This window comes from Astyanax mexicanus, chromosome 3 (genome assembly GCF_023375975.1).
Source record: "Astyanax mexicanus isolate ESR-SI-001 chromosome 3, AstMex3_surface, whole genome shotgun sequence".
In the NCBI taxonomy this organism is placed as follows: domain Eukaryota; kingdom Metazoa; phylum Chordata; class Actinopteri; order Characiformes; family Acestrorhamphidae; genus Astyanax; species Astyanax mexicanus.
Window position 1 is genome coordinate 8,672,810 of NC_064410.1, and position 10,163 is coordinate 8,682,972.

At 33.8% G+C, this 10,163-nt stretch overlaps 1 protein-coding gene across 1 annotated transcript; it reads right to left on the reverse strand.

Annotated features, from left to right (window-relative positions):
• Positions 1-3,907: 3,907 nt before the first annotated feature.
• nol12 (nucleolar protein 12) lies at positions 3,908-8,705 on the reverse strand. Its single transcript, XM_007236161.4, has 6 exons — positions 8,532-8,705; positions 8,303-8,408; positions 7,000-7,048; positions 6,770-6,912; positions 5,290-5,390; positions 3,908-5,179 (listed from the first exon to the last, which is right to left on the reverse strand). The coding sequence occupies exons 1-6, from the start codon at positions 8,636-8,638 to the stop codon at positions 4,975-4,977; spliced, it is 711 nt and encodes a 236-aa protein (XP_007236223.2). The 5' UTR covers positions 8,639-8,705; the 3' UTR covers positions 3,908-4,974.
• Positions 8,706-10,163: the final 1,458 nt, after the last annotated feature.

Below are 10,163 nucleotides of genomic sequence, written 5' to 3' on the forward strand. Positions count from 1 at the left end.
GCGTTAACTACTTTAACTCTGACTGAAATAAAGGTTTATAATTGTTAAGCAAATGTCTAAAAACGTATAAACTATAGAGTAGCAGTATCTACTGCATCCTTTAGGTTGGACCAGACAATTTTAAAGCGAGACCACCTTAACAGTAACGCTTCAAATTGTGCCTCAAACACAAGGCTGATTCATTAATTACAATTTAATCAATTCCTTAGCTATTTTACATAAAGCTAAAATTCTGCATACTCAGACACAAAGCCTGTTTAAAACATTAGAATTATTAACTTTATTAACGCTACCAATATTTACAAATATATATGTCTTTAAAAGCTAGCGTACATTTACCCTAATGCTAAAAATAAAGATTAACTCCCAGTTTTATTTATTTATCAACATTTTCTCTGATTCATCCTTCAGTTTGGGATTTAGCACTTTAGCACTTCTAACCAAAAGCATAAAAAAATAAATAAAAACTTAGCAAGCTTTAACATTTTACTTTTAATCCCATAATATGAATATAATACAATTTAGCAGCTGGCTAAATTCTAAAACAAAAAAAGAATAAATATTACCTGCTAGCTTTAGTATTTTACTTCTGACTAAAATAAATCTCAAAAAAAAAATATAATAAACAGTTTTTGAATTTTACTTTAGTCCTAAAATGCCATTGAAAATAATATGCAGTTACTTTAGAATTTTACTTCAGACTTAACCTTCAGCAGCTAGCTTTAGCATTTTACTTCAGACCAAAATTTTAGCAGCTAGCTTTAGCACTTTACTTCAGACCAAAATTTTAGCAGCTAGCTTTAGCATTTTACGTCAGACCAAAACTCTAGCAGCTAGCTTTAGCATTTTACTTCAGATCAAACTTTATCAGCTAGCTGTCACGTAACAGTTTACTTTAAACCAAAACTTTATCAGCTAGCTTTAGCATTTTACTTCAGATCAAACTTCATCAGCTAGCTTTAGCATTGTACGTCGGACCAAAACGTTTGCAGCTAGCTTTAGCATTTTACTTCAGATCAAACCTTTAGCAGCTTGGTTTATCATTTTACTTTAGACCAAACATTTAGCAGCTAGCTTTAGCATTTTACTTTACAGCAAACCATTAGCAGCTAGCTTTACCATTTTACATCAGACAAAACTTTAGCAGCTAGCTTTAGCATTTTACGTTAGACCAAACTTTTAGGTAGCTAGCTTTGTATAAACTTAAACCTAGATAACCTGACCTAGACCCCAAAATATTTGAACAGTGACAAAATCTTCATGATTTAGTAATAAGTATATATAATAAGTATTATAATAATAATTGAAGTGTAGACTTTCCAATTTAATTAAAGGGGCTGAACAAAAATATACTATGAAGCATTTAGTAATTAAAAACATTTTTCTACAAAGCCTTCTCATTTCACGGGCTCAAATGTTATTGGACAAATGAACTTTACCACAAATAAAATGTTAATTTTTAATACTTTATTGATAATACTTTGCAGGTGATGACTCCCTAATATCTGGAACACATGGACATCACCAAACACTGGGTTCCTCCTTTATGATGGTTTGCCAGGCCTTTACTGCAGCTGTCTTCATTTGTTGCTGGTTTGTGAGTCTTTCTACTTTAATTTTGATTTAAACAAGTGAAATACTGCTCAATCGGGTTGAGATCTTGCAACTGACTCTGCCGCTGTTTAGGTCAAAAAGTCAAAGAATGCTGTGAGTGTTCTTCACTTGGATGGATTGTGAAGGGTTTTTCTTTACCTTGAAAAGGATTCTGCAATCATCCCCCACTTCAATAGTATCTCATTTGTTTCATTTCAATCCAGCATGGTGGCATGCAGAGCCCAAATTATGAAGATTGTGTCACTGTCCAAATATGTTTGGCCTTAACTGTATTGCCCATTTGTGTTTAGTTAGCATGACAAGCCTATTAACATACATGAGTATGTGAGATAATTTATATATCATTTAAAAGCAGTAAAAAGTAGTCTATTTCAATTCAAGTATCAGTATTCTTAATGAATAAATCTAAATTGTGCTTTAATATTGTAATTTTATTATTATGGTAAGATGTTATTACACTGCATTTAGCAGACGCTTTTATCCAAAGTGACTTACACATAAGGCAAAACAGGGCCTTAAAAAGGCCAAGGAGGGGGAGCAGGAAATGAGGTTAGAAGTAGGTAGTTGGTTAGCGGTGTTATCAATATATCAGTAGCATAACAATAATCTTGTTTATCCCAATAATTTATAGTTATCGTGACAGGCCAAAATAAAATTGTAGCAAAGTGGGAGAAAAAAACATTTGTAATTTAATCTCATACCCACTGTCCAGAATAGATATTGATTAGCATAGATATTAATCGGTGAGCATGTGCAGTTTGTAAATCCTGTAATATATGTACATACTGTTTTTTGTTCTAGTTTACTGAAAAGATTCAGTGACTTTAAGAGTCTACTGTTACAGTCAGACGCTTTAGAGAGAAAACTAAACACTGAAACACTATACACACACAGTTACAACACAGACACAGACATGGCAAACACTGCTCTGTCACAAACACACACACACACTTAATAATAAACACAGTCATACATGTATATATATATATATATATATATATATATATATATATATATATATATATATATATATATATATATATATATATGAAGTGGGGAGTATTCAGGCCTTACCTGCTCACGCTGCTGCCTCCACTCTGTGAGTGTTTAGAGTGCATGAGGACAGCCCATGTCTCTTCCCCCCAGTTACTCATACTTACATACACACACACACACACTCACACTCACTCACACACACACACACACACACACACACACACACACACACACACACACACACACACACACACACACACACACAGAGTGGCTGGTGGTCAGTGCCGCTCCACGCGGCTGTGAGGCCTGGGGGGGTCGGATTAAATATCACATCTTTACAAAGAGAGTCCCGCCACCAGGCAGATGGCACACGCACCGATCAATTAATTAATTAATCAATCAACCTGATCTTGCAGCAGCAGAGCCTGTTCCTGTGCAGTGAAATCCTAAACACCACAGCTCCACCTGCCCACTACGCCCAGAACCTCTCAGATCACACCACACCAGTTTGAATTTCCCGCACAGCCAATAAATGATATAGCTAAAAAGACAGTGACTCCAAAAAGTTGATACGTCAGTATCTGTTAGAAATGACTTAATGTCCACTATGAGTTATTTAATATGTACTATTAATTTCTCAATATCCCCAATAAATTATTCAGTAAGCTATGAAATACTCAATATTCATTATGACTTTTCAGTATCTACTATGAATTTCACAATGTACTACAAATTACTTAATTTACACTATGAAATATTCAATATGCATTATGAATTACTCAATAACCACTCTGAATTCTTAACAACGTACTATGAATTACTCAGTGTGCATTATGAATTGTTCACAATGTGCTAAAAATTACTCAATATTCACAGAAATATTCTATATGCATTATGAATTACTCAATATCCACTATCAATTATTAACAATGTACTATTACTTACGCAATGTACATTGTTTTATTTAGTATCTACAATTATTTATTTAGTATCAACTATACATTAATTGTTATTAATATTGATCATTATTAAATATTCATACATACAATACTACAAACACTAATCACCATACATTATTGAAAAATCAATCATTATTTAGTATTCACTACGAATTACATAGTATTTACTACAAATTATTTAGTATCCTCTACAAATAACTAAATATTCTCTTTGAATTACTCATTAACTACAATAATTTTTACAGTATGCAGTCTGAATTATTTAGTATCCTCTATGAAAGATTTAGGGTTTACTTATTGAACTCTTTATAAAATTAAGATACAAATACAAGTAAAAATATAACAAAACCAGCAGTATTTTTATTAGCAATGTTACAGTGGATCATAGTTGTACATATTTGTTGAGTTCCTGTTTTACATGTACTGTTTTAAAAGCAAATCATCACTAGGCAGTGTATTAATAATGACTAGGTGCAAAAACTTTCTGTGCAGTATTAGATCTTCAGATATTCTATTTCCATCCACCACCCTGTACACTATTCTAACTGGGGGAGATTACAAGAACAAAAACAGAACAATTTACACTAGTCCCCATTCTGATCACATCTGAACTTTAGAAAAAAGTTTGTAGAACTCTGTGAAGGTTTGGCTGGTACTGTATAAACTTATTCGGTTCCTCAGTCTGTGCATGTGTGAAAACAGGCCATGGTAACGGAAATATGTGAGCAGCGTTCAACACAGCACCCAAAAAATGATGTCAAAACACTTTTGGAGCGATGCTGATACTGAAGGATATTATTCAGTATTGCTCATTTTTCCAATTCCTGATGTAGACAGATAACAGCTCTGAATTCAAACAAAACTGAGCCCCCTGCTGTAGACTGGAGACTTCAGAATCATTATTGTGATAAACATCATTTCTGCAGGCTTTTCTAGAGTTGGCAAATCCAGAATATAAAAATGCTTCCCAGGGTTTTATGTTAGAGCCACCCAGACAGTCAAAATCAAAACAAAATACAGGGGTGCATTTTATGTTTCTGGAAATGGATATTAACCTAATTTAACTTATTTAGGCTGGTTCGTTGCTCTAGTATCCCCTTGTGGCAGTGTTCAAAATGCAGCCTGTCCTGTGTTATGAATTGTGTCCTGCTCTGGAAAACTGTTTTTGTAGCTCCAAGCATCTGCCGCTGCATTCGCTCATGAAGTTTCTTAAGGTAGAACAGCAGGCTGGAATATATGTCGCTGCAGGAATCTTTCTGTACTTAAATTCGGTTTCATTTCCTCCAATCAGAGTGAAACACTAAAAATGTGTGCCGTAAAAGTGTCCTTAAGCACTATGACGTTGTTTTGTCACATCGCGGCACATACATGTCTCTATGATGTATTCCAGCTCTAATTTCTCCCCTCAGTCCTCACTCCGCCCCTTCTTGCCCGTACGCCGTCTGCGGTCCTTTTTTGTAGTTCGGCCAAGGCGGCGCTTGTTTCCCACAGCAACTGATGAATCCTTTTCGGAGCTCTGCTGGCCCCGCCCCCGGAAGTCCTGTTTTCCTTTCATCGTCTTCTTTTTCTGTTTGGTAAACGTCTGGAGCGAGGCTGAAAGAGACTTAATCCTACAGAGAGAGAAAGAGAGACCGACAATCAGAAAATAAAAATAAATGTTTTTAATTTTCTAAGTCATTATTTAAAAACAGCTTAAATTTGAGGAAAAAAAAAACAATACTTTTTGGACAGCAGGGGGCGTCCAGCTTTCTTTGGCATCGCTTGTACTTTCTCCTTTTCTTCTTCTTGTCCTCTTTCCTCATCCTCATTCTCTTCTGCACCCTGAAACACAAATCGCATGTTTCCTTTCACCAGCCATAACAGTAAATAGACCTAAAATAGCCCCCATCCTAAACATACAGGGAAAAATTGTGGTCATTAATACAATACATTGTAAGCGACTGAAATCATTAGTATAAATATAAATCAATTTAACCAATCTAACACTAAATATTTTACTCATTATCCATTGTTTAAAGCTTAAAAGCTGGTGATTTTGTTTGTTTCAAGTAAATTAAAAAAATGCATTAAACAATATTTTAAGACTTTCACAAACAAATGTTTGTGATAAAGTGGTATGTTTTTTGTTTATAATAATAATTGAAAAAAAAAACATTAGCAGACAACTTAGATCTGTTCTTTTTTTATTTTACTGCATAGCCAAAGTATCGGATCGGTGAAGTATCGGCAGATACTTCAAATTAAAGGACTCGAGGGCAAAAAAAAAAAAAAAAATGTGATCAGGAACTGCATTAGAGAATTCAAAAGCAAAAGAATAGGGCTCCAACTATCTGCTTATTCTTTTTTCAATTAGTCAATGATTATTTCTGCCACGCCTTCCATCTGTGCTCCTGGTGAGTATGGCTCCTGTAATAGACTACGTTCACATTACCAGGCTGAAGTGACTCAAATCTGCTTTTTTGCTCAATGTGACTCAGATCTAATTTTTTAAAAATTAGATCTGAGTCACTTTCATATGTGGTCTTAAATCCGAACCATGAACATGCAACGTGAATGTTAACGGTCAAAATTAGAACTCATGCGTCTTTTTGCTTTTACGCATGTACTATGTGCTTCTCTCTCGTACCCACTCATCCCTTGGTGCTATAGCTGTGCTATAGCTGCAAAAACAGCAAGTCCCCTGTTTTTTTTTTTCTCCTGCTAAACCTGAGCATAAACTTCAGACCAGTTGTTTACTCTCCACACCAGCAAAAATGCTTCACATATGAGCTGCTAACACATCCATTTCCCATTATAAAGGTCTCTCAAATATGACGTTTTTTGTTGTTGGTGAAGAAGGCGACTTTTATACACATTTATACCCATGTGCGCATGTGAGGCGTTTTAGGGACAGATTCAGGGACATTACACACAGATACAGGTCACTTACATGAACCGTCAACTTTTGTGTGTGTGCATTTGTGGCTCTGTGTCATGCTGTGGTTTAAACCATGAAAGGAGGATTGTAAGATTGAGACCTCAAAGCTCAGTGGACCAATCACGTCTGCTGCTGCCCATATCACACGACCAGTAGTTACATTTCTGGGAAGGTGCGCGTCAGGCTATGGTGTAGGCTACAGTGTAGGTGACAATACGATGTAGGTTTGATACAGATGTGTAAACTGGCCTTTACTGTTTGACTCTTCCTTCTGATTTTTTACCTGAGAGCCTAAATTTTCCAATAGCCGGGCGCCGGTCAGATCGAGGTCACTGATGGTGGTCACTGTAACGGTGTGATTGGGGTGATCATACTGTACACACTCTGTGGTACCTGTGATCGCATCCTCCAGTTCATCAGCCTCCTCTAATCAAAGATAAAAAAAAAAAAACAATAATTAGAAGATACAACAATTCATTTAAGGCACACACAAACAAACAAACAAACACTTGCCTAAAGCCTCTGTCCTCTCTTTCAGCATCTTTATGTACTCGTTATGTCTCTGCAAACACAATCAAAAACACATACAGTTACATACACACACAGTTACATACAACCACACAGTTACATACACATAAAAAAAAATCCAGCTTATAACAAGTTTCTGCTGGTTTCAGATAGACCTGGGAAATATGATATTTTATTGTCATCATAAAGAATATCCAGAACACAATCAGTGCTCAAAGAAGCACCGACCTAACTGTACATTTCAACAAAGAACATAAATAATCTTGTTAAAGTAGTTGATGTGCAGCAAAAATGTGCTTAATCACTGTGCTATACATGAAAGTGTATTAGAATGGAACTGCTGATGCATTTTGCTTCATAAAATTGCCTCTTGAATTTATGTTGCTGCTATTTACTTACTTGTCTAGAAATCTATTTTATTCTTTAATATATATTAATTTATTTTGTCTCATATTAGATAGTTGGGCAAACATTCTCATTAAGATTTGTTCTTTATTTGTATTGCTTGCTACATTGTAGATTATTATTAAAGATTTTAAAACTAGGAAGGAACACATAGGCAATTAGGTGTTAGACAAAAGTGTCTGGTTTCGGATGAGTTGGAGCACAGAGTAAAGGAAATGCAATTAACAAGATCTCAGGACCTCTAGAACTTATTCCAGGTTCTACCTAATGAAGCAACTGATAGAATCAGCCAAGAGTTGGCATTAGATCGGTCACAATAATTACATTATTGACTTATCGTAAAACAAATACAAAAATAGTCATGACCTTAATAATTGTTTCTGACCACAATATAGTCCATTGTGTTTATTTGAATGTTTGTTTACGTAAAAATAAATATTATCAATATTTTAACCAGTCATTCAAAGACCAATGCATAAAAACGGCATCATATACACAGAGTAGGCTGTGGTAGATGGTAGAAGTTCAGCATCTTTTAAAATGGTGTGATTATTGTGTGTTTATTATGTTATCTTATTATAACTGTATCAGTGTCATTGTGTCTGGCCTAATTGGCATCAAAGCAAAGGTCAATCTAAAGTATAAAACGTATTTTGGTTTGTTTACCACTTATGTTAAATATATGCGTTCCAACATAGTTTTGATGTCTTCAATATTAATTTCCAATGTAGTAAATAATAAAAATAAACAAAAAACAATGTTAAATGAGAAGGGGTGTGTCTACATTTTGACTGGTAATGTAGCTAAATCCTCAAACAAAACTATACACTATATATACACTGTCAAACAGCTTATCCAGGCTGAAATTTTTATATTCTTTCACCTCCTCTCTGAGTTTTTTCTGCTCCTCTTTAATTTTGTTCTTTATCTCCTCCACAGCAGCTTTCCTCCTCTCCACCTTTCTCTTGTGGAAGCCCGTCAGAAACTCACTGTAAGAAAATAAGCAGAAATGCTAACTTACTGGAATTCTCCACTGTAACCGCTTCGGTATTTAAGGTGAAACCAAGATTTCACAAACATTTGTCAATATTCGAGCTTCTCAAAATACTCACTTTCTCTCCTTATCATCAAACACCAACACGAGCTTATTTTCTCTCCTTTTCGCTCCAGGTTTGCCTTTAAATCCCTTTTTATTCCCTTTAATTCTGTTTTTCTTCATATTTACTCTCTCTATCTCCTTCCTCAACACGTGAAAAGCGCTGTGCGGCTCTAAATGTGGTCCGACTGAACAGCGCTGCCACACACGGTTCCTCCCTGCACTGTTTTATTATTAAGATTTATTATCAATACTAGATTCGTGTATAGTTTATATTTACGATTATAGCAATTTAAAGCAAAACAAAAAAAAAACCCCAAAAAATCCTTTTTTTATTTAACAACAAACACATGCGTTATAATTTAGAATAAATAAGTAAGGTTTAACACTATTTTAAGACACATTAATTGAGTTTCACACCCAACGAAACCCTATAAAAACATATATATAAACATATTTTTTATTAGAAAACATATATTAAATACTACAAAACATGTTTAATTAGTAATTATGTTCTATTTTGGAAGTTATCATTTATACATACTTAAATATATATCTCGCCCATGCAGAGACTAATTCGGCCACCAGATTATATTTACATTTTAAAACACGTCTTTTCATTAATAATAAATAAATAAATAAAACTATATGTGCTATTTTTTTTTTACAAATAATCTATGGTAAAACTGTGGTATATATATTATTTAGTAAATTTTTGGTAAAATATTTTTTTGATTGTTAACTACAGTGGAGGCGTAACAACAATGACAAAATAATATCAATTTACATTATTGAAAACAGTTCAAAATAAGAATTCATATGTAAGTTTTGCTTTTAGAATTGTATTCCTGGCAAATATTTCGTTCTTTTATTTGTAGTACTGCTCTATTCTACTCCATGTAGAGACTAATTCAATCATTAGCTATTTACATTTTATAAAGAAAAAACAATGTCACAAAAGACAAACAAAAATATATATTTTAATATATTAAACTATATAAACCAAATAAAATGATGTTAAAATGTGAACCTCAGTTGCATATTACATAATAGCAATAATACTACTACTATTAATACTACTAATAATAACCATAAACTAATCATAATCTATAAATGTACTAATATAACGTTATTATTTATAAAGGTCAGTTGAAAGGGTGAAACGAATAACAATACTAATAGTACTACTACTAATAATATTTTAGACATGATAGAAATATTTTTTTAAAAGGCATTATTGAACCTTATTTGGTTATCGCCAATGCAGAGAATAAAATGGCCACTAGATGGCGACAAGTGAACAGTAAAGTCAATTTCTACAGTCTAGTAAAATCTGCCCAAATCTAATTCAGTGCAGCTCTGTACTGTTGTATAAGCAGAACATATTTCCCAGATAACAATATTAAATGTCATAAGTCCAACAGTAATGATTCCTATTAGTAACGTTAAGGTTGCATGTCCATCATCAACATTAGAAAGTGTAATGCAACCAAAAATTACAGTGTTCTTCTGTATCAAGTTTCTAACCTAAGTCTGCTGCTGTGTGTGTATCTTTCTGATTGAACTGGTTAAAAAATAAATTAGGGTCTTAATAATTAGCTACAGTAACAGTGTGTATAACTACCTCCACCATGCTTGCAAACTATTT

What these genes read in the sequence shown, in the direction of transcription:
- nol12 (XM_007236161.4), bottom strand. Translation starts at nt 8,638, where the DNA reads ATGAAGAAAAACAGAATTAAAGGGAATAAAAAGGGATTTAAAGGCAAA. An exon ending in TTTGATGATAAGGAGAGAAA is followed by an intron (nt 8,409 to 8,531) that starts GTGAGTATTTTG and finishes ATTTTCTTACAG; the next exon opens with TGAGTTTCTGACGGGCTTCC. An exon ending in TGGAAAATTTAGGCTCTCAG is followed by an intron (nt 5,391 to 6,769) that starts GTAAAAAATCAG and finishes TTTGTGTTTCAG; the next exon opens with GGTGCAGAAGAGAATGAGGA.